Source organism: Oncorhynchus masou, chromosome 28 (genome assembly GCF_036934945.1).
Source record: "Oncorhynchus masou masou isolate Uvic2021 chromosome 28, UVic_Omas_1.1, whole genome shotgun sequence".
In the NCBI taxonomy this organism is placed as follows: Eukaryota; Metazoa; Chordata; class Actinopteri; order Salmoniformes; family Salmonidae; genus Oncorhynchus; species Oncorhynchus masou.
In genome coordinates this window covers 23,521,811-23,546,204 of record NC_088239.1, presented here as the reverse complement: position 1 = coordinate 23,546,204, position 24,394 = coordinate 23,521,811, and the positions used below count along the sequence as shown (strand labels likewise).

General features: G+C 41.6%; 2 protein-coding genes across 4 annotated transcripts; one reads left to right on the top strand and one right to left on the bottom strand.

Annotated features, from left to right (window-relative positions):
• Position 1: 1 nt before the first annotated feature.
• On the top strand, positions 2–8,275 carry buc2l (bucky ball 2-like). Of its 2 annotated transcripts, none has more exons than XM_064941618.1 (10): positions 2–1,002; positions 1,823–2,174; positions 2,408–2,576; positions 2,787–2,841; positions 4,364–4,639; positions 4,784–6,282; positions 6,648–6,723; positions 7,511–7,742; positions 7,901–8,008; positions 8,113–8,275. In XM_064941618.1, exons 1-10 carry the CDS (start codon positions 799–801, stop codon positions 8,139–8,141), a joined length of 3,000 nt encoding a protein of 999 aa, XP_064797690.1. In that variant the 5' UTR covers positions 2–798; the 3' UTR covers positions 8,142–8,275. The 2 variants fall into 2 exon arrangements, with proteins under 2 accessions (XP_064797690.1, XP_064797688.1); XM_064941616.1 differs by having other exon boundaries at positions 1,817–2,174.
• LOC135517383 (protein adenylyltransferase SelO-like) lies at positions 8,139–24,366 on the bottom strand. 2 transcript variants are annotated; one of them, XR_010452029.1, is made up of 20 exons: positions 23,849–24,366; positions 23,619–23,737; positions 23,338–23,466; positions 23,127–23,191; positions 22,951–23,007; positions 22,540–22,638; positions 19,517–19,584; positions 18,827–18,914; positions 18,518–18,587; positions 14,675–14,747; positions 14,326–14,409; positions 13,560–13,689; positions 13,321–13,365; positions 13,108–13,189; positions 12,856–12,948; positions 12,559–12,638; positions 11,865–11,908; positions 11,579–11,658; positions 8,850–11,408; positions 8,139–8,731 (listed from the first exon to the last, which is right to left on the bottom strand). XR_010452029.1 is itself a non-coding variant. In XM_064941620.1 (19 exons), the coding sequence occupies exons 1-19, from the start codon at positions 24,069–24,071 to the stop codon at positions 11,286–11,288; spliced, it is 1,752 nt and encodes a 583-aa protein (XP_064797692.1). In that variant the 5' UTR covers positions 24,072–24,366; the 3' UTR covers positions 8,139–11,285. The 2 variants fall into 2 exon arrangements, 1 of the variants encoding a protein (XP_064797692.1); XM_064941620.1 differs by having other exon boundaries at positions 8,139–11,408.
• Between the last annotated feature and the right edge of the window lie 28 nt (positions 24,367–24,394).

The window sequence follows — 24,394 nt, the reverse complement described above, 5'->3', positions numbered from 1 at the left end:
TCATGCAAAAGAAACTCGCCCGATAAGCGCCATCAAATGTATTTATAAAGCGCTTCGTACATCAGCTGATATCTCAAAGTGCTGTACAGAAACCCAGACTAAAACAGCAAGCAATGCAGGTGTAGAAGCACGGTGGCTAGTAAGAACACCCATAGAAAGGCCAGAACCTAGGAAGAAACCTAGAGAGGAATCAGGCTATGAGGGGTGACCAGTCCTCTTCTGGCTGTGCCGGGTGGAGATTATAACAACATGGCCAAGATGTTCAGATTTTCATAGATGACCAGCAGGGGCAAATAATAATCACAGTGGTTGTCGAGGGTGCAACTGGTCAGAATCTCACCAGTAAATGTCAGGTGGCTTTTCATAGCCGATCATTAAGAGTATCTCTATCGCCATTACGACAACCTCTTTTACGAGTTGATTGGGTAGCTGGGTAAACGGAATCAGGTGCACCTTGTATAATTAGTACAGCTCATCGGTTCTTAAAAAAAATATATCCAAAACGTGGTCAATGGCCCAACCCTCTTCAATTCCCTATTTAATTCCCATCACGCTTGCCATACTGGTTCCTAGATAGTTATATTCGTTTTGCGAGTACGTAAAATCTGTTCATTGCCTGCCTCTCCCCCCCATTTTAGCGTAATAATTTAAAGAGCTTAGTGTTCTTAAAGCCTTTTTGTGCTTAGACATACTTTCAAAAGCTTTTGAAAATCCAGTCAAACAAATATACATGGTAAACTGTAGAAAATACCAACACTGATTGATGAGATGAGGAAGTGGAGCTGAATTGTGTAGGAAATGTCCTTCTCTTCACCCTGCGTTTTGTTTAATTCTCCTACAGATATGGAAACAACCGCGTCTACAGCACAGCATGCATTTGGAGCGGGCCCTCGTGGGCCCAACCCAGCCCATGGACCTCAACCGGGCCAGGGCCCCCGACACCCAGGTCACCCTGGACCTTACGGAGTTCCACGTCCCGAGGATCAGCCCCCACATCAGCAAGTAAGCATTTATTGCAAGTGAATGTAGCGGATGTTTGTTGGAATTTCCTTCTGTGTTAATAGTTACGAAGTTCCTCCCCTGTGAGACTTGGGTATATTCATTAGTCTTAGTCCGTTGCTAAACTCAATGTAAAACATTTTACAACATTTTTAAATTGGACAAATTCCGTAATCGTTATTGCAATGGAAACAAACTGCGCAAACAAGGGAAGGACATACTTTAAATTTGTCCAACAAACTCGTTTTCGCTTTACAATGTTTTGCGTCAATCTGTAATGAATACACCCTTGGTAGGCCTCCCTGCGTTTTTCCTTTAGTTTAGAGTAAACAAATGTTTTCTGTTGAAAAACATTTGCAACTAAATGTTTTAGAATGGAATCAAACTACTGAATTCAACACAGGATTACCATTCAGGGTTTCAATTCCACCTGTCACAAATTAACTGGGATGTATTTGTTAATCTAATTCTGTGTGGAAACAGTACTCCAAACGGATAATGTTCTGCAACAAATGCATGATTCTATTATACAAATAACGTTTTTTAACAATTTGCAACCGACTATTTATTTGACCTTTTCTTTAACTAGGCAAGTCAGTTCTGCTCCATTCATTCTTATTCTCAAAGGGGCAGAAGGACAGATTACCTTGTCAGCTCGGTTACTAGTCCAACGTTCTAACCACTAGGCTACCTGCGCTTGCACAATGTTGCGCAACGGAATCTGACTAAATAAACCTAAGGCAAGAGAATGTCATTGAACTGTGTACTCTAATATGTATCCTGTGAATATTAAAAAAAATCTATTTTGTCATTTGAGCACCAGCAGCCCCATCACCACATCCAGCACAGCAGACCATTCTTCTACATACACCCTTCCCAGCCATACGCTTCCCAGCCATACGCTTCCCAGCCATACCCTTCCCAGCCATTCGCTTCCCAGCCATTCGCTTCCCAGCCATTCCCTTCCCAGCCATTCCCTTCCCAGCCATTCCCTTCCCAGCCATTCCCTTCCCAGCCATTCCCTTCCCAGCCATTCCCTTCCCAGCCATTCCCTTCCCAGCCATTCCCTTCCCAGCCATTCCCTTCCCAGCCATTCCCTTCCCAGCTTTACCCCTCTGCTCTACCCTATCAGTGGCCCATGCCATACAACCCTTACTGCGGCTTCCCTGGGATGGGTAAGTACCATGGAGGTATTGACCTCCAGTAAAGCCTTGGTCTTATACTAAATGGCACCCTATTATTACACTAATGGAACACATACCTATACATAGTACACTACTTTTGACCAGGGTCTATAAGGTCCACGTTAACACTTTACAGATTGAAGTGTCATGTAGGTCATGTGTTAGTTGAATTGTCACCTAAAATAAAGCTGGCCACCATGTTTGAATTAAAATCTGTTTGACAGGAGGTTATGGTATGATGATACCGAGTCCCTTCCAGCCCAGTCCCTACATGGAGCCTCCGGGTTACATCCTACCCCACTCTCAGCTCCACCTGGCGGACTACAGGCGTATGATCAACCCCCACTACCACACTACCCACTACCCACAGACCATGGCTTACCATGCACGCAGGTTGTTTGGCGTATTTTAAGTTCACATTGCTTTCATTACCAATATCGTATGCCAAGCCAATGATTGTGTGAAATAGACCAAACAAAGAATTCTGAAACGTCAGTATACCATACAATGTATACACCTATATGTCAAAGCTTTTTCGATGCTACCTCAAATCACCTCATACATACTAATAATAATGGATACATGTCTGACTGTTGCCCACAGGTTCCGCTACCAGCACAATGCCCCAGCCACCAGCAGGGAGATGATCAACTCTGAGGTATTGTGCTTTCGGAAAGTATTCAGACACTTTGACTTTTTCCACATTTTGTTACATTACAGCCTTATTCTAAAGTTGACTAAATATTTTTTTACCATTTACACACAATACCCCATAAGAAAGAAAAAGTTTTTTATAAATATTTGCTAATTTATAAAGAGATTACGTTTGCAAAAATATTCAGACCCTTTACTCAACTTTGTTGAAGCACCTTTGGCAGCGATTACAGCCTCTCATATGACACTACTAGCTTTGCACACCTGTTTTTCGGGAGTGTCTGCCTTCACTGCAGATCCCCTCAAGCTCTGTCAGGTTGGATGGGGAGCATTGCTGCAACGCTTTTTTCATGTCTCTCCAGAGTAGTTAGCTCGGGTTCAAGTCTGGGCTCTGGCTGGGCAGCGCAAGGACATTCAGAGACTTGTACAGAAGCCACTCATGTGGTGTCTTGGCTGTGTGCTTAGGGTCGTTGTCCTATTGGGGCGAAGGTTCACCCTCTAGTCTGAGAACCATCTCCAGAGCGCTCAGGACTTCATTAAGTCTGTCTGTACTTTGCTCCTTCATCTTTCCCTCGATCCTGACTAGTCTCCCAGTCCCTGCTGCTGAAAAACATGCCCACAGCATGCTGCCTCCACCACTATGCTTCACTGTAGGGATGGGGCCATGTTTCCTCCAGATGTGACGCTTGGCATTCAGGCCGACGTTTTCCATCTTGGTTTCATCAGATCAGAGAATCTTGTTTCTCATGGTCGTAGTCCTTTAGGTGCCCTTTGGCAAATTCCAAGCGCGCTATCTGCAGAAATGGTTGTCCTTCTCCCATCTCCACAAAGAAACTCTGGAGCTTTTTTGGGGATCATCGGGTTCTTGGTCACCTCCCTGACCATGGCCCTTCTCCCCTGATTTCTCAGTTTGGCTGGGTGGACAGCTCTAGGAAGAGTCTTGGTGGTTCCAAACTTCCATTTAAGAATGATGGAGGCCACTGTTTTTGGTACCCTTCCCCAGATCTGTGCCTCGACACAATCCTGTCTTGGTGCCATACCGACAATTCCTTTGGCCTCTTGGCTTGGTTTTTGCTCTGACATGCACTGTCAACTGTGGAACCTTATATAGACAGGTGTGTGCCTTTCCAAATCATGTCCAATCAATTGAATTTACCACAGGTGGACTCCAATCAAGTTGTAGAAACCTCTCAAGGATGATCAATGGAAACAGGACGCACCTGTGGTGCACCTCAACAAATTGAGTCTCATAGCAAAGGGTCTGAACTTATGTTTTTTTAATAAAGCAAACATTTCTTAACCAGTTTTTGCTTTATTATGGGGTGTTGTGTGTAGATTGCGGAGTATTTTTATTTAATCCGTTTTAGAAAAGGGTTGTGAAGTCAACAGATCTGAATACTTTCCTAAGGCACTGTGGCTGTACATATGGATAATATGCAATGTACCTATGTATTATGTTACACATCTCAATTCAGTGTTTATTTTGTATACAGCAGTACTAAGACAACATTCCCCTTTAATCCTAGGTACAGACTGAGCCCACATTAGGAGCAGCACGCTCTGACCCCAAACTCTCTAACGCTGACTCTTCTATGAAAAGTAATGTCCAAACCAACTCTGAATCTGGCAGCGACACCAGTTGCACAGCTGCCCAGTCACTATCCCCAGCCTCTGCTGTGCAGGAGGTGATGTCTAAATCACCAGCTTACCAGGATATTGTATTGGCACCCACCCCCAACAACACTCCTATTTCCACCAGGTCTGCTGCACCCCAGAAGGGTAGCTTTGTGTTCCAGACAGAGGTGATGTGAATTTGTCATTAATATTTATCCCTTGTACAGTTCCTGGTGTTCTGTTTCTGTATATTTTTGATGTCTTGTATTGAGTTTATGACGTAAGGCAAATTTGTGTAAACTGACAAAATACCATCCTATCTTTTATCTTAGGTGGAGGAGTTGAGGCTGGAGTGCCGCAGCACGCCCACAGGGTTAAATATCCTCCACTCCCATGAGACATCTGAACTGTGCACCGCCCACAGCGTGTCTGCGACCGATGAAGACTTGGTACAGCTCTGCTCTTCCTCCTCCCTCCACCACCACAAGGTCTCACAGGGCAGGATGCTCCATGGCCAGGAGGGGATGGGTTTGGTTGGGGAGGAGGGGGATCAGTGTCTCCAGCAAGCCTGCACGGATATACTTCTAATGGATGGAGCATGCTCGAGTGGCGGACCAGATAACTTCCTTGCTCTTGACGATTGCGACTCATTCATCGCGAAAACACTGGCCGAACGACCAGGGAATTCTGAATCCGATATGGACTACAGAGTGGTGGTCCAAAGCCACACCGCAGATGGTCCTCAATTTACAAGTGATGATGGAGAACTGAGCTCCAAGAGTGTCTATTTTAAGATCCTCCACCTGCCCTTTGACATGCAGTACTTAGAAGAGCTGAGGAAGATTGAGGCGTCTGTGTGGTCGGCGTCTCTGGCACCGTACGTCCCCTCAGCAGAGTTTATGATCCAGCAGGGCCTGATGGAGCCACACAGGGAGGCACTGAGCCCTGTGGTCATGGAGGAAGTCCCCATGGTGGAGGAAGTACCCACGGCAGAGGTGGTCCCCATGGTGGAGGTTGAGGTCCCTGGGGCGGAGAAGGTCCCCACGGCTGAGGTGGTCTCTCTAGTGGAGGGAGTCCCCATTGTGGAGAGCCCTTCGAATGAAAATGTTTTATTGGCAGAGATGGTCCCCAATGTGGTGGAGGTACCTGCAATATCCAGTCCTAACAAAACGGACAATGCGCCCATGTCTCCAGAGACCAGTCAAAAGAGGGGTGCGGTGAGTGACCTTGATCATCAGGATACCGCCTTTGAGGGGTTACCCATGTACCGTCCCTCATCTAGCTGGCTGGGCGACTTTGGCAACGTCTACTATCACAGCAAGATGCCTTCTGATGTTGAGGAACAGCGCAAGATCCTCAGAGGCAGCCCACTTAAGGTGTCGAGCCCCAAACGGAAACCAAACCATGACCAAGAGCCTCATTGTGTTTCAGTCACTACAACCGCTCCACTCAGGCTTAAGGGAGAGGGATGCAGACCCGGAGACAAGGTTGACAGGAGGAGCTACTCTGATCAAGAGTTCTGTGCTAACCGGACCTTCAATGTGAACACGGTGACTTCTGGTGGCCACAAAAGGGAGCGCATCTGTGCCAGATGTTTGACGACAAAATGCAGAGTAAACAAGAGACCTGGCAGTCCAGGACCAGGCCTGGATGCTCCGATTGTAAAACGACAAGGGGTCCCCATTCCACCATGGGAGGAATATATCCTAGCCCAGACTTGTGCAGCCTGCAAATGCCTTGCCCGGAGGCGGGTAACGAGGAAAGGTTCCGGTTCAGATGTTCCCAGCGGACCACAAAACGAAGAGACGGAGGGTGAGACCTCTGAGAACAGGTATTGGTTGTGGCATGGCACATTTTATGCTTTCGGACTTTGGATTATGCCTTGTACAGTATGTTGCACTTGGGTTCAATCTGCATTTGTACATAGCATATATACATAGCCTTGTCATGTTCAATGTTCTCTACATACACAGTACTTTAAATACCCCAAGTCAAGCTGAAAAGAATTACAAGATGAAAAATTGCTTTCAGCATTCAAACCAAGGTGGGGTTAGAACCTTAAAGCCAATGATTTCAATCGTCGCTTTGCAGACAGAACCTTATTGTCCCAAGCTCTCAATTAGTATTTTTGTCTGCTGCTGGTTTGACATGAAATGTTCCCACCGTAATGACATGAAATATCCATCTACCTAACAGTTCTTGTCGGGCAGGACCGGGGCCCAAACTGAGGGACCCCAGGAGGTCTCAGTCCTCCATGAAGCGCCACTCTGAGGCAAGTACTGCACACTGTTAATAGCAAACAATAGCAAATGACACATTATTAATAACAATAGCAAATGACACATTATTTGATATATAGTGCACTACTTTTGACTAGGCCAACCTATACACTTTCTATGCTTCCATTAAGTTTGTTTTTTACTTCCTGTTTTATACACCAGCTGAAAATACCACATTTTTGTTTTAATGGTGCTATGATTCTCTACACTATACTTGCTTGTTTTCGTCAAACTGAATTTAGGCAAACTATTAGAATTTAAGCAACCAGGAAATGGTCAGTGGTTGGAAGAAGTACCCAATTGTCATGACTTGAGTAAAAGTGAAAGTCACCCGGTTAAATGGAGTAAGTCTAGAAGTATTGTTTAAAATATACTTGAGTATCAAAGTATATATCATATCACATTCCTTATTAAGCAAACAATTATTTATTTACAGATTGCCAGGGGCACACCAACACTCAGACATAATTTACAAACTAAGCATTTGTGTTTAGTGATTCTGGCAGATCTGAGGTAGTAGGGATGTTTTCTAAAAGTGCATGATTGGACCGATTTCCTGTCAATGTAATGATTACTTTTGGGTGTCAAGCAAAATGGATGGAGTAAAATGTACATGACTTTCTTTAGGATTGTAATGAAGTAAAAGTTGTCAAATACCCTAAACTACATAAGTAAAAACACTTTAAAGTACTACTTAAGTACTTTACACCACTGGAAATGTGGTGCGTTTTCTGGAGTGCACCTTTTTTAAGTGGTGAAATACATTCTTGATCCATCCAGAAGTGTCCCATGGGTCCACACTCAAAACTGAGGGAGAAGAACTGTTCCTGTGAAGAGCCCCATCGGCCCCCCGCTGCTGGTTTGGGGGGGCCGCGCCGCCATCCCCATGGCGATGTCATCAGGGAGCGAAATGAGGAGAACCTTGGCGTGTGCGTCTCTGTCCCACTTCAGGACAAATGGAGAAACCAACACCAGGACCAATGCTACCTCGCGGCACAGAAATCTCAACAAGGTAAGCCCAAAGCATTATTGATGTAATGTGTAAACCAGTTTTACCTGTATTGGTTCCATAGAGCATTTTTAAACGTTTGACAGTTGCTATATTTCAGTTTATTTGAACATTTGCGTTGAAATGTTTGACTAATGGCCCTTTCATTTTTGTTCCTACAGAGAAGTTGTGGAAAGCGGCCTTGTCCAACCCTGACAACACTGAAAGTAATATTAAGCTCGGACCCAGAGACTTGATTAAGCAGAAGAAACACATTTCTCAATCACAAGGTAGTACTCTACTGTAAAAACCCTACTGTAAAGTACCGTGTAAAACACTTTTAGCAGCTTTTGGAATGTTGCCTTTTAAATTCCAACATTTTATTCCCCCTCAGGACTTCACAGAAAAGACACAAGATGCTAATTTTTCACATCCACGTTGTAACGAGTGAAGTAAATGCACTTTTATTGTTATCCTCTACACTTCTGAATTAACTCTTAAAGCTCACCATGTATGTACTCACTATTTATGAAATGTACAATAAACACTTGACTACAGTGCTTGGTTTGCTTCTCCATGGGGACAGTAAAGGGCTGTGTACATGTGTATACAGTACCAGTTAATTTTGGACACCTACTGATGCAAGGGTTTTTGTTTACTTGTACTATTTTCTACATTGTAGAGATGGTGACGACATCAAAACTATGAAATAATACATGGTATCATGTAGTAACATAAATGTTAAATGAATCAATATTTGAGATTCTTCAAAGTAGCCATCCTTTGCCTTGACAGCTTTGCACACTCGTGGCATTCACTCAACCAGCTTCATGATGAATGCTTTTCCAACAGTCTTGAAGGAGTTCCCACATGCTGAGCACTTGTTGACTGTTTCCTTCACTCTGCGGTCCAACTCCTCCCAAACCCTCTCATTTGGGTTGAGGTCGGCTGATGCAGCACACCATCACTCTCCTTCTTGGTCAAATCGCCCTTACACAGCCAGGGTCATTGTCCTGTTGAAAAACAAATGATAGTCCCACTAAGTGCAAACCAGATGGGATGGCTTATCACTAGAATGTTGTGGTAACCACTGGTTTCGTCAGACTTGAATTCTAAATAAATCAGACTTACCAGCAAAGTGCCATCAGACTTCCATCCTTTGCAGTGGGAACTACACATGCAGAGATCTGTTCACCTACTTTGCGTCTCAAAGACATGGCGGTTGGAACCAAACTCATCCAACCAAAGGACTGATTTCGACAGGTTTAGTCTGCTCCTGCTTCTTGGCCCAAGCAAGTCTCTTCTTATTGGTGTCCTTTAGTAGTGGTTTCTTTGCAGCAGTTCAACCATGAAGGCCTGATTTCATGCAGTCTCTGAACAGTTAACGTTCAGATGGTTCTGTTTCTTGAACTCTAGCATTTATTTGGGCTGCAATCTGAGGTGCAGTCAACTCAACTTGTCCTCTGCAGAAGAGGTAACTCGGTCTGTTCTGTGGCGGTCCTCATGGGAGCCAGTTTCATGGTGCTTGATGGTTTTTGCGACTGCACTTGAAGAAACTTTCCAAGTATTTCATGTTATAAAGTAATGGACTGTTTATTTGCGCTGTTGCCATATGGACTTAACCAAATAGGGATTTCTTCTGTATACCATCCCTACCTTGTCACAACACAACTGATTGGCTCAAGGAAAGCAATTCCACAAAATAACTTAAGGCATGCCTGTTAATTGAAATGCATTCCAGGTGACTACCTCCTGAACCTGGTTGAGAGAATGCCAATAGTGTGCAAAGGGTAGCTAGTTTGAAGAATATATTTTTTTTTAACACTTGCTTACATATATTTTTGATGTCTTCACTATTCCAGAATGTAGAAAATTGTTAAAAAAAACATGGAATGAGTAGGTGTCAACTTTAAGGGTGTGTAATACACACATGACCTTGGCCTCTGATTTGCTGAGGGAACCTATAATCTTCCCAGAAAACTTTTTCTGATACCTACACATTCCTCTTAAAACATCTACCTACATTTGAAAATGCTATACCTTCCATGTTTGATGGATGTATCAAAATATGTCCAACCACATAGCCAAACATATCTCGTCTGACTTTTAACCCAAATCAAATGTATTTATATTGCCCTTACATCAGCTGATATCTCAAAGTGCTGTACAGAAACCCAGCCTAAAACCCCAAACAGCAAACAATGCAGGTGTAGAGGCACAGTGGCTAGGAAAAAATCCCTAGGAAGCAACCTGGAGAGGAACAGGGCTATGAGGGGTGGCCAGTCCTCTTCTGGCTGTGCCGGGTATAACAGAACATGGCGAAGATGTTTAAATGACCAGCAATGGTCAAATAATAATCACACCCTAAACAGATGCCAATAAGGTAAAATGGGAGGAAGAACTAGCCACTGAAATTTCTATTGCAGACTGGGAGGATGGCCACACCTGCTCAAGTACCTTGAGATCTTGTCTGATACATTTCAAGATCTTACAGATGACATTATTCCAAAACGAAGCTGCATAGGCTATTTCCTGATACCTCCCCTATGTGATATGTCATGCTGTGGAGGGTACATTACTCCACTGCTTTGTCCTATTCTCTAACCTGCATAGTTATTGGTCTGGAATTTTTAGGATCCTCTCTGAATTTCTGGAGACTTCAATTGACCCAGACCTGCCTCAGATCATCCTGGGAGTCTCAAACCCTAAACAGATTAACCAAGCCCCAACAAGTGTCTCATTTTGGGGAAAAAAGGAAGTTCTCTCTACCAAATTATGGCTTAGTGATTTAAACACTTATTTAGTATATTCTGAGCAATAAATTACTCACATTTGATTGTGTATACTTGGGAGGACTGTGAGAGGGAGCTTCTGCCCTCTTTTTATTTGTACTTTCTAAAAAGTACCTATACACCTTGTGTTCAATAACATTTGCTGGTAAAGGGCCACATGGCACCCTATTCCCTAGGGGGGCGGGGTGTATTTTGAAAATAGCAAAGGGAAAATAAGTTTTACACTCAAATGCTTAAGATTCACTCTAATCTGTCATAGGGTATTATTTTAAAAAATGGACCCATATCTGTTTAACCACAGAATGTAGACACATGCAGTTTTCATACATATAGACAGACTGGTATGGTGATGGATGAATGAGGTTGAAAAGTGGAAGCATTTCCTCAAGGCTAGAGTATTACTGTTTAAATGCGCCTTGGAGGGGAGCAAGACTATTCACTAAAAAATAAAAGGGTTATGTTGCTCAGCATGACTGTATTATGAATGAAATTTTATGAGTGTTTGCAAAATTGCATCTGTGCCCTTTCCTTTATCTTGAATCACATGAGGTCAGCAATCAAGGTTCTGGTCATCCAACAGTTGCATGAATGTTTTTTTGTGCACTGAACTAAATGTATAGTTCCACCACGATAGCTAGAAAGATAATTGTGAAAAGTCAAACATCCGTTGCTAAACAATGCAGATACTGGTTATCCTGAATGATGTGTTCAAGAGAAATGTTTTGCACTGAACACATTCTGAATACATGTCCTGTCATTGGGGCAGAGGCATCCCTCATGAGGAACAGCTGACATTTAACCCCTGGGCCCACCATGGGGGTTGTGCTGCATAACCAGCCTCCTCTGCTGCGTCCTGTGTGAGGTAGGGTTGTGCCAGTATCCGCTGCAGCAGCTTCACCTATTGATCAGAGTACTTAGTAAGTAAAGGTAATCTTATGGTTGTTTTAAATGTGGCAGGTACTGTTTTAGTCCAGTGCAAAATAGTGGCAGAATCAACTACTAATGTTTTGCCTGTTTGCATCCTATGTACAATACAACCTGTATTTCAATGTAGTTCAAACAATTTACCTCTGAGAAATCATTCCCCTCAGCCTTCCGTATTGCAGACTCTGCCATCCAGTTCCGCAGCACGTATCTGGGATTGATCCCTGTGGAAAGTTTGATCATCTCAGATGTAAAATGGTTTATTTCGTTCTACCAAGCAACAAAAATAACTCAATAACAAACAGGATTATTTGCAAAGGTCCCCTTTCTTCCTTGCCCTTATTCAGTAGGAGAGGACTGCATAATCAGTCAGAGGACTGGAGCGTGCTTATCAGGTCAATCTGTCGGCATTCCCGTGGCGACTGCTTACTTCTCATCCTGTGTTGACGATCCTCATCAGAATCACCTCCCCGCCTGAGTCATTAAAAACAAAGAATCAATCATCTGACATTATGCCATGAATCTGTGAGACTAATGTTAATCGAGCCAGTAAAATGATTGGCAGAAACAAAACGTTTGCCCTAAAGAGACACACCCAAACGTAATTACTTTTCCTGAATGGCCATAAACAATAACTGGTAATATTGTATAGTTTGAGAAGGGTCTGGAACTCTCCTTTCTGGTAAAAAGTTATACATTGCCGAGGTGTACCCACTTTAGAGGACACAAGCTCAATGACGTTGCATCAATAATATGAAAAATCATTAAAATTATTCCAATTCAACAAAAGTTGGGCAATGGGGCTAGAAATGACAAATGCTTTCAAAATATAGTAACAATCAAACCACTTACTAGAAGATTTCACATTTCTTAACTAAAATAAATATGATCATACTTAGTGACGGTATACAATATCGGCACTATTTTAAAACATGGAACCCAACGACGTTCACAGAGCGTTTTGTAAACCGAAATGTCAGTTGGAAGCGTTGCAGAACTGCTCTAAGTCCCCCAAATATGGGACACAGTTGAGTAATGAGTCATCAGAATATTTGGGAGAAACTGAGGTCATAAAAAGCATATTAACCAAATGTATGATAACAGTGCATTCCTATTGTACATACCTTTTTAATCTATGCAGATACATGCTGACCCACTCGGGGTACATCTTATGCGAAGCCAGGTTCTGCAGGGCCCACATCACCTAACAGGGATGAAAGAGGAGAGGACTTTAGTTCTTTAAGGGGCAATCTGCAAATTGAAAAACAACGCATCTTCAAGAATCAATGGCTATATATAACTCATTTAAAAAGTCCAAAAATGGATGTAGCAATTACAGATTACCCCTATAATGTAGTTGTTAGTCAGTAGTATATTCTCTTGTGATTGTTTGTAGAGGGTTAATAAGCAATATGTATGACCTGTAAGTTGGACATGCTGTGGAGCTGCTGCATTGAGGCTTCACTCAGCTGTCTGAAGGTCATGGTGAAGTCTGCACCTGTCTCCTCCATCAGCTGAGGAGGATGAAGCCAATCAGAGACACAGGAGAGAGAGAAAGACAGCCAATACAATGCACTGGACAGGGACAATATACCAACATTAGGTCAAAGGGTTACTCACAGGGTCAGAGATGGACACACACACACAGAATCTTAGAGCAATGAACCACTTGCCTTAAGCAGAAATGCAATGAGATATTCATCCTCCTCCTCCTCGCCAAGTAAATCTAACTTTGCCTTGAACAGTTTGTGAAACCTGGAATGATAAAGTTGATCATATTATTTGGAGGAAAAAGGGAACTTACAGACATATTCAAATGCACACACAACCCAGAGAAATTTAGAGAGAGAGAGAGAGAGAGAGAGAGAGAAAGAGAGATAAATTACCTCATCCGGTATATATGTGGGTACCTTTTCAGTACTAGCCCAGCCCTTAAAAAAAACAACAAAAAAAACAATGTACTGTCACAGTGTACACTCCCCAACATCCTCTGACAAACAAATGTCATAGGAAAGTAATTATGTACTTTTCTGACGTGCAAACCGATATCACATTTCATAATTGGTTAAAAATAAGTTGGGGTTATACTTGTCAGAACAGTTCGTATAACCCTTCCCATGCTTACCCTTGCCTCTGTTCTATGGTCAGCACTGGAGTTAGGGCTTCTAGGAGTTTCTCCAGGTTGAACAGACCAACATTGGCCTGAGCCCCGATACTGTACCTCCCCTCCTCATCAGATGTGTTGGGGACAAAATCTGAAAATATTAGTTTCCTACTTCAACACTAGTGATTAAAATTCCAAAAAGCACTTCTCATTGCAGGTGTGTGGTAAAAATACGATCTCTTCAAAGAAAAAAGAAACCGGCACACTACTCTTATCACTTATTTGATTAAAGCTCACATGATATGTGATACCTAAACATTAAAGGGATACTTCGGGATTCATATTCACCTCCCCAGAGCCAGATAAACTCATGGATACCATTTTTATGTCTCTGCATTCAGTATGAATGAAGTTAGAGGTAGTTTCGCGAGCCAATGCTAACTAGTGTTAGCGCAATGACTGGAAGTCTATGATATCTACAAACACGCTAGCAGCTACCATTGACCTCCAGTGATAGCGCTTACGCTAGTTAGCATTGCCCAAATCCTGAAGTATCCCTTTAAAGTTTCCGTACCACGTAAGCTTTAATCAAAATAAGTGATATGAAGGTTTCTCTTCACTTCTTCGCTACTGTAAAAACAAATCGGCTGCCAACAGGCATTCTGTTCAACATATGAAAAATAAATAGAAACCTGTAGGTACAAAATGACAGAAACAGTGGGCCAATATGAATAACATTAGATATCAATATGTCCTGAAAGGGCAGTATATGCATGAATGTACATACTTGGGTTGTAGGCTTCCATAAAGCCAAACGGTCCGTAGTCAATGGTGATAGACAGTAGGCTGAAGTTATCAGTGTTGCATACTCCTGTTAGGGTAATGAAATACTTTATAAACACAAAGTTAACCACCGTACAGTATGAACAGAATGGAATTATGTGCATACTGCATGTTAGAATATTGCCATTTCACAAATTCGTATTTCTCATAAATCACTAAGAAGAGTGTATTTGGACTTATAAACTGCTCCTAAAATCGTAATTGTGACCGATAACGCCAATATCAAATTTGATTGGATTCAAGTGCATTATTTTTCTGAAGTGCAGTAATTTGTCATAAGAAGTACCACTCACCATGTGCAAAGCCAATAGACATCCACTGGGCAATGAGGTGAGCGGTCTCATTCACAACCCTGGAGTAAAATATCTGAGGCCACATACAACAAAAATCAGCATGCACAAAAATATACGTATTGAAAACACATGTTTAGTATAAAATATTTAATGTTTGAGCATTATATGCTGAGATCATTGATCCGGTAAGTAGTAGTTAAGTAGTGTACCGTGTGGCAAAAAGTATTTAGTCAGCCACCAATTGTGCAAGTTCTCCCACTTAAAAAGATGCGAGAGGCCTGTAATACACTTCAACTATGACAGACAAAATGAGGAAATCCAGAAAATCACATTGTAGGATTTTTAATGAATTTATTTGCAAATTATGGTGGAAAATAAGTATTGGTCAATAACAAAAGTTTATCTCAATACTTTGCTATATACCCTTTGTTGGCAATGACAGAGGTCAAACGTTTTCTGTAAGTCTTCACAAGGTTTTCACACACTGTTGCTGGTATTTTGGCCCATTTCTCCATGCAGATCTCCTCTCGAGCAGGGATGTTTTGGGGCTGTTGCTGGGCAACACGGACTTTCAACTCCCTCCAAAGATTTTCTATGGGGTTGAGATCTGGAGACTGGCAAGGCCACTCCAGGACCATGAAATGCTTCTTACGAAGCCACTCCTTCGTTGCGGTGTGTTTGTGATCATTGTCATGCTGAAAGACCCAGCCACGTTTCATCTTCAATTACCTTGCTGATGGAAGGAGGTTTTCACTCAAAATCTCACGATACATGGCCCCATTCATTATTTCCTTTACACGGATCAGTCGTCCTGGTCCCTTTGCAGAAAAACAGCCCCAAAGTATGTTGTTTCCACCCCCATGCTTCACAGTAGGTATGGTGTTCTTTGGATGCAACTCAGCATTCTTTGTCCGCCAAACACGATGAGTTGAGTTTTTACCAAAAAGTTCTATTTTGGTTTCATCTGACCATATGACATTCTCCCAAGCAAACTTCAGACGGGCCTGGACATGTACTGGCTTAAGCAGGGGGACACGTCTGGCACTGCAGGATTTGAGTCCCTGGCGGCGTAGTGTGTTACTGATGGTAGGCTTTGTTACTTTGGTCCCAGCTCTCTGCAGGACATTCACTAGGTCCCCCCGTGTTGTTCTGGGATTTTTGCTCACCGTTCTTGTGATCATTTTGACCCCACAGGGTGAGATCTTGCGTGGAGCCCCAGATCGAGGGAGATTATCAGTGGTCTTGTATATCTTCCATTTCCTAATAATTGCTCCCACAGTTGATTTCTTCAAACCAAGCTGCTTACCTATTGCAGATTCAGTCTTCCCAGCCTGGTGCAGGTCTACAATTTTGTTTCTGGTGTCCTTTGACAGCTCTTTGGTCTTGGCCATAGTAGAGTTTGGAGTGTGACTGTTTGAGGTTGTGGACAGGTGTCTTTTATACTAATAACAAGTTCAAACAGGTGCCATTAATACAGGTAACGAGTGGAGGACAGAGGACCCTCTTACAGGTCTGTGAGAGCCAGAAATCTTGCTTGTTTGTAGGTGACCAAATACTTATTTTCCACCATAATTTGCAAATAAATTCATTAAAAATCCTACAAATCCTGGAATGTTTTTCTCATTTTGTCTGTCATAGTTGAAGTGTACCTATGATGAAAATTACAGGCCTCTCTCATCTTTTTAAGTGGGAGAACTTGCACAATTGGTGGCGGACTAAATACTTTTTTGCCCCACTGTATCTAAGCCTAAATGTTAATTATTAACAAAGCTCAAAGGCAAATTAGACCATTGTAGGCCAAGATGATGAAGAGAGCTTCAGAAATAATTAGAGGCACTTTATTTTTTGAGTATTCAGGTCATTAATTTCCAATGCCCAGCGTGATAGAGTCACATCAGTCCGAGAGTGAGCTACAATGCCTTCGGAAAAGTATTTAGACCCCTTGACTTTTTCCACATTTTGTTACGTTACAGCCTTATTCTAAAATGTATTAAAAATGTAGAAAACATTTTCCTCAGCAATCTACACACAATACCCCATAAGGACAAAGCGAAAACAGAAATACCTTATTTACATAAGTATTCAGACCCTTTGCTATGAGACTCGAAATTGAGCTCAGGTGCATCCTGTTTCCATTGATCATCCTTGAGATGTTTTTACAACTTGATTGGAGTCCACCTGTGGTAATTTCAATTGACTGGACATGATTTGGAAAGGCACATACCTGTCTATATAAGGTCCCACAGTTGACAGTGCATGTCAGAGCAAAAACCAAGCCATGAGGTCGAAGGAATTGTCCGTAGAGCTCTGAGACAGGATTGTGTCAAGCAGTGGTGGAAAAAGTACTAAATTGTCATACTTGAGTAAAAGTAAAGATACCTTCATAGAAAATTACTCAAAAATACTACTTGAGTAAAAGTCTGAAAGGATTTGGTTTTAAATATACTTAAGTATCAAAAGTAATTGTAATTGCTAAAACATACTTAAGTATCAAGTATCATCTCAAATTCCTTATATTAAGATAACCATATGGCACTATTCTTGTTTTTTATTTATTTATGTATGGCCAGGGGCACACTCCATCACACACTCCATCACTCCATCAGACAAACAAAGCATTTGTGTTTAGTGAGTCCACCAGATCAGCGGCAGTAGGGATGACCAGGGATGTTCACTTGATAAGTTTGTGAATTGGACCATTTTCTTTTCCTGCTAAGCATTCAAAATGTAACGAGTACTTTTGGGTGTCAGGGAAAATGGATGGAGTTAAAAGTACATTATTTTCTTTAAGAATGTCGTAAAGAAACATTTGTCAAAAAGATAACAAAGTAAAGTACAGATACCCCCAAAAATACTTAAGTAGTACTTTAAAGTATTTTTACTTTTGTACTTCACACCACTAGTGTGGAGGCAGAGATCTAGGGAAGGGTACCAAAACATTTCTGCAGGATTGAGAATCCCCAAGAACATAGTAGCCTCCATCATTCTGAAATGGAAGACGTTTGGAACCATCAAGACTTCATAGAGCTGGCTGCCCAGCCAAACTGAGCAATCAAGGTGGTAGAGTGGCCAGACGGAAGCCACTCATTGGAGTTTACCAAAAGGCACCTACAGACTCTCAGACCATGAGAAACAAGATTCTCTGGTCTGATGAAACCAAGATTGAAAACTTTGGCCTGAATGCCAAGCGTCACATCTGGCACCACTGGAGGAAATCTGGCACACAACCAAGACAACGCAGGAGTGGCTTCGGGAGAAGTGTCTGAATGTCCTTAAGTGGCCTTGCCAGAGCCCGGACTTGAACCCGATTGAACATCTCTGGAGAGACCTGAAAATAGCTGTGCAGAGACGCTCCCCATCCAACCTAACAGAGCTTGAGAGGATCTGCAGAGAAGAATGGGAGAAACTCCCCAAATACAGGTGTGCCAAGACTCGATGCTGTAATCACTGCCAAAGGTGCTTCAACAAAGTACTAAGTAAAGGGTCTGAATACTTATGTAAATGTAATATCTGTTTTTTTTTGGGGGGGGGGGGGGTTCCGCAAAAAAAAAAAAAAAAAAAAAATGTTTTTGCTTTGACATTATGGGGTAGTGTGTAGATTGATGGGGAAAAAACTATTTCAGAACTTTTAGAATAAGGTTGTAACGTATCTAAATGTGGAAAAAGTCAAGGGGTCTGAATACTTTCCCAAAGGCACTGTATGCAGTTGTTTTTACAGGTCTTTTCAACAGAGCATTAGTGTAACTAATAATGAGGTTTAGTTTTCCCCTCATGTTTATAAAATAGGCCTATTGAAAATGTAGAAAAAACACAAACATTGAAAATAGACTTCTCATCACTCACCAAATACTTGCCTGGATCATTTGAATCAATGGAAGGAAAATGCTCCTGTATCACAAAGTCCAACAGTTTCCTGAAAATGAAAACATTTCATGTCCAGAGTTAGAAAGATTCCCTATACACTCCAGCTGTCAATTTCACGGTGATCCATTTATAATATGTGTATTCTGATACAGAATGTCAATTCTTTGTTTCTGTATTATTGTGAATGTTATTATGTATACACACCTGTCTATGATCTGAGCCCTTCATGAGGAAAGAAATAAGTCAAATAAATAGTTGTTCACAAAAAGAAGATCTGTGTATGCTAACCTTAAAAGGTCAAGTTCTTTAGCTTTAGCCAGAACCTCCAATGATCCGATCCGGAACCATGACGGGGCCAGCCGCAGGACAACCGCTCCTGGGGAGAGAGCATCCGAAGATTACGGCAGGAAGGGAAAATATACATTTACATTTGAGTCATTTAGCAGACGCTCTTATCCAGTGCGACTTACAGTTGGCGCATTCATCTTAAGATAGCTAGGTTAATCAACCACATATCTCATGTCACAGTAAGCACATTTTTCCGCAATAAAGATGCTATCAGCAAAGTCCTTGCTAGTAAGAAAAGACAAGTGGGAGTGTCAGTGTAAGAAAACATAGCTTGGCACACGCTTTTGCCATATGAAGTATCATAACTAAAAATGTCCAGCCGGGTCAAAATCCCTGGGTCAAACCAGTCAACAGTGCCAAATAACATACTGTATATATATATATATATATATATATATATATATATTTTTTTTAAATACTAATATTTAATACTTTTAGGTTACACATTATTTACATGCTTCAGATTATTGAAAAAAAATTAACTTCCAAATAACATATTTAACCTATTAAAATCTATGAGAACAGTACAATTGCGTCAATGTGTGCATGAGTCTGCACATTGAGTAGCAAAAGGGGAGGTTGCCCCTAAGATAGAGAGTAAGGACACAGCTGATCTTGTCACGCCCTTACCTCTCTCCTTCTTTGCTTTCCCATTGTAGAACTGGTCCCTCCACACTTCCTCTTCACTTACAATAAGGCTTGGAGATAAAAGCAACACATTTTACAACAAAGAATACGCTGAAAAATGTCTGCATAGCGACCAACACTACAGTCATGACGTTGGCCTGGGGGGTAGGTTTATGACAGTCATAAATACCTCTTCCCCCTTTTTCCTCTCTCTACCCTACTGATGTTACATTTGCAAAAACCTTGATTAACATAGAAATTCTGGGAACATCAGAAGGTGGGGGGAAATGAACTATATTCTGGTAATCCGAACAATTGAACATATGCGGTGGTACTTAATGAATATGATGTCAGTTCGGTTGTCATCTGAGACATTCTCATCAATGATAAGATGACATAAACTCTACAGTAGAAAGTCTACACATCAGACTTCTCGGATTCACATGGAATTGTCATTCAATTGAAATGTTTGAATATGAAATTATACTTGATGGGATGAAATGAGATTTTAGCTTCTAAAATGTGAGAATTGGGTTTTCATAAGACAGGGCTCTGCTTATGACATGGGCTATAAAAAAAATCAAACACGCCCTCCTCTCCCTTCCTATATAAACCCTTGACGACAATATAACCAATATAACCTCTTGTTCCGAGGATGTAGGACGACGGTCCTATGTCAGAATGGTTCAGATAATAACAACATGGTATGAACTTTGAACTCTTATTCACTACAGAAGTGATACCTCCTAACCGTTGAGTTAGCAACAGCAGATGCAACGAGGGTTAGGAAGGAACAGACAGAGTATCCTGTCTATCACCCAACGACGTTACTACAATTGACAACCAGAGACATTCTTCAAAGGACTCGGTTTGGCAACACGACCTTCCATCTACCACCAACCTAAAGAAGCACAGCACAGAGTAAATATTTATTGCATTTTCCTTTTCCAAATGGGCGGTAATTTAGAATGCATCAGATACTGTATTTACGATAGCACAGCTTCTCCCTGTGTCCCTCAGTCTTCCCGCTCTTTCACTCAAACCCAGCCCGTTTCCTCTGTGTAACAAGCTGTCATATCTGTTCCGTTCGCTAGGGACGTTTTCCTTTATGACGTAATTTGTAATCAAGTTATGATTTAATTATGCGTATGTGTAATTCTGTGTGATTAGTTAGGTATTTTGTAAATAAATAATTAAACCCAATTTTGTATTGCTGATTCAAATTGTTAGCCAGGGTTCGTGCAGATAACCAAGAATTTACAACTTTCAGATGAGACTGAATTAAGACGACGATTGATATTGACTGCTATTGATGTAAAATATTACTAGGTCTTTAAGAGTTTATTCGGAAGATAACAGCTCTATAAATATTATTTTGTGGTGCCCGACTCTCTAGTTAATTACATTTACATGATTAGCTCAATCAGGTGATATTAATTACGGAGAAATTATTTTATAGAATAGCATGTCATATCACTTAATCCGGCATAGCCAAAGACACGACACTGCATACCTCCTCTTCCAAGTTTACATTGATCCCACACTCAAAGCTTAACCCAAAACATGCTTGACCCCGAGCTGTCACCAAAAGGATGATACCCAATTGAGCAACTGCCAACATGTCCAGTCTCACATTTATAATGGAACACTAGTCACTTTAATAATGTTGACATATTTTGTATTACTCATCTCATATGTATATACTGTATTCTATTCTACTGTATCTTAGTCTATGCCGCTCTGACGTTGCTCGTCCAAATATTTATATTTTCTTATTTACATTCCTTTACTTCAGATTTGTGTGTATTGTTGTGAAATTGTTAGATATTACTTGTTAGATATAACCTCACTGCTGGAGCTAGAAACACAAGCATTTCGTTACATCCGCAATAACATCTGCTAAACATGTGTATGTGACCAATAACATTTGATTTGATCTCAACCATATTGAAACAGCTGATGGCTGGAACAGAAGAAGTGATCTGAATGATAACATTAAAGGTCCTTGAGTAGACCTAGGTTGAGTTCCTGCCCGACTACATTGCTGACGCATGCCAGACCTTATAACGCTTGGATAGGTATTTAACATATCAGCTAACCACATCATATGATATAGCCACCTGCTGCCCGATTGCACAGTCAATGACGTGGCAGTTAACAATTGGTTGATGCAATGCAACGCCTGCGCATATAGTCGGACAGGAACTCGTCCAGAGGAGGCTGGTGGGAGGAGATATAGGAGGACAGGTTCATTGTAACGGCTGGAATGGAACCAATGGAATGGTACCAAACACATGGAAATGGTACCAAACACAATGTTTCACTCCATTCCATTGACTCCATTCCAGCCATTACAATGAGCCCATCCTCCTATAGCTCCTCCCACCAGCTTTCTCTGAACTCAACTCTACTGTTGTATCTACCTGTCTGTTCTGTGTGTTGATGTTAGCAATCTAGGCCATCTGCACTCGCCTCTCACTGTTTATCCAATGGATTAGCCCTAGACTCTGATTCAAGTTAATATTAAAAGTTGCTTTTTTCTGAGAAGATCATAGACTACATTGTTGAGAATAGGCAGCAATCTAAAACAATGAAAACTGCATTGAATTGTGAACAATGAAGGGGTCATTTTGGAGTCTTGTGTTTTTATCTTCTGAGATTTTTGGATGGAGTGAGATTTATTTTGAGAGAGAAAGGGAGCTAAAACCATAGAGATAGGTACTCATCATGGATATAATCCGTTTTAGCATGGACATTGCCATTGATATTGGACATTGCCATCATCCACCATTTTAAAGTTGTCAAGTAGACAACTGGGTGGGGATTCCTATGGGTTGTAGCGTCAATGGCGCTGCCCATGCTGTCACAGATGGTATAATGGCACAGATGTAAAGATGAGTTTTATCTATCTCTATGGCTAAAACTCTGTTTGAGTTGTATATCAAAGTGCTGTCTTGTATCAAACAATTGTATGGTAGGGTAGTGTTTGACAGACAGCAGTCAAAGCAGCTCATTGGCCTGGTTACCTGGCAGCTCTGCTAGTAGGAACACCCAGAAAGTGCATGGCCTCGCTGCACAGGAACTCTCTGACTGAGGAGCGGACCACAGCTCGGCCATCTCCTGACCTGTAGTACAACAGACAACCTTTCTCAGAAGGTTTTCTTGGGCCCAATCCCAAATCAACTCCTAGACCCTACACACTTGTGGAGATCTGAAAGGATTTGTTGGGCCTAAGCAATACGGTAAAACTTCCTCCTAGGCTATCAGAGAGCAAGCTGGAACTATTACCAAATTGCTTAAATCCTCTCATATCTCCACAAGTGCATAGGACGTAGGGTCTAGGGGTCGATTTGGGATATGGCCTCACTGTTAGGTCAGGATAGAAATTTTACACCTGTTGGTCATGGTCTATAAAAATATAAAAGTGTAGATTCGACCTTGAATATGGAGTCTTTCCTGAGCCTTTGAGCTGGAGTTCCCATCTTTCACCCTTTCTGTGAAAGAACACACACAAGATGACTCATGTGTACCCTGCTGGCAAAGCAGGTTGAAATGCTGTCATTACAACCTCAACCTTCTGTGTAGTCATGTATCCATTCCCAGTTCTACTGACCTGCTAGTATATTCACCAAGGAGATGTGCTCGGCCATCTCCTAACTGACCTGCCCAGTAGCCAAACTAAAAGAATAAAGAAAACATCACTAGTATTTAGTCATAAACAAGTAGGTTCTTCAAAGTTCAATGTGGTATTAGGAGGGACTAAGCAATTGATACAGAAAAAAAAGTGATGAAAAAGGAATAATGGTATAGAGATGGTACAGTACCTGGTGACCCCCATATCTGTGTGTCAGAGGGCTGGATCCAGGAAAAAGTTTACCACCACTGAAGTACTGTAGGAAAACCTCTGACTGGGACACTGCAACATCTAGATCCAACATTCCCTCAATGACCTCCTGGAAAAACAAAGCTACATTAGAATATGTAGTAGCTCCTTCTATTAAGCTGTTATGACAGTGTTATAACACTTATTCTAGGTTAATTCACATCCATTGTAAACCACATTCTTTGACAATATCTAGTCCCTGGAAGTAATTTGCAAAATTACCTTTGAAACAGCCGCAAGTCTCAGAGGGCCTTTGAGTGGGGTTGGGTCAGACTCTGAAAAAATGCAGTTCTTCACAGAGCGAACAAAGATGCCATCCACTTGGTCAAGGGGGAAGGCTTCTGCAAGAAAAGTCAAACAAAGTTATTTACAAATATGTTTGATCATGCAAATAACTGTGAAAACTTTACTGGGCATTTGGTTGACAAAGAATGCAATTCTGAGGGATTTACCTAATAGCTTTTTATACGATAGTTTGAAGTGGTCCAAATCGTGCAAGTGTTTCTCCACACTCTTGTTGAAGTTGAAAGCATGAATGTAGTGTTGTCGGTCTGACATAGTGTCAGCAGGACCGTGACTGCTTTCAATAGTATCACAATAGTCCATACATGCAGACATGATGATTAGGTTTGCCAAACCTAAAAGAACATAGCTTGAGGCACTGTAAATAACCATTATTGCAACTCAAAATTACCTAGCTAGCAAAACTGACAGCTGATTGCTGGCTACAACGTCACCATTAGTTAACTCTCTGATGAGATCCACACTGCATGATCCATATGTCATAAGAGACTATCAAGTTTCTCAACTATCTCGTGCATTCCTCTTTTTGCGGCACCTGACCATCACTATCACATAAGACATTAACTTTACAGTGAGACAGTGGCATACTCTCTACTAAAGCAGGTTACAAGACAACAAAACAGGGATTGTTTGTTGCTGTCAAATACTTCCTGATTTCTAAAACGCCATGACGTCATCCAACGTAATTTGAGTTC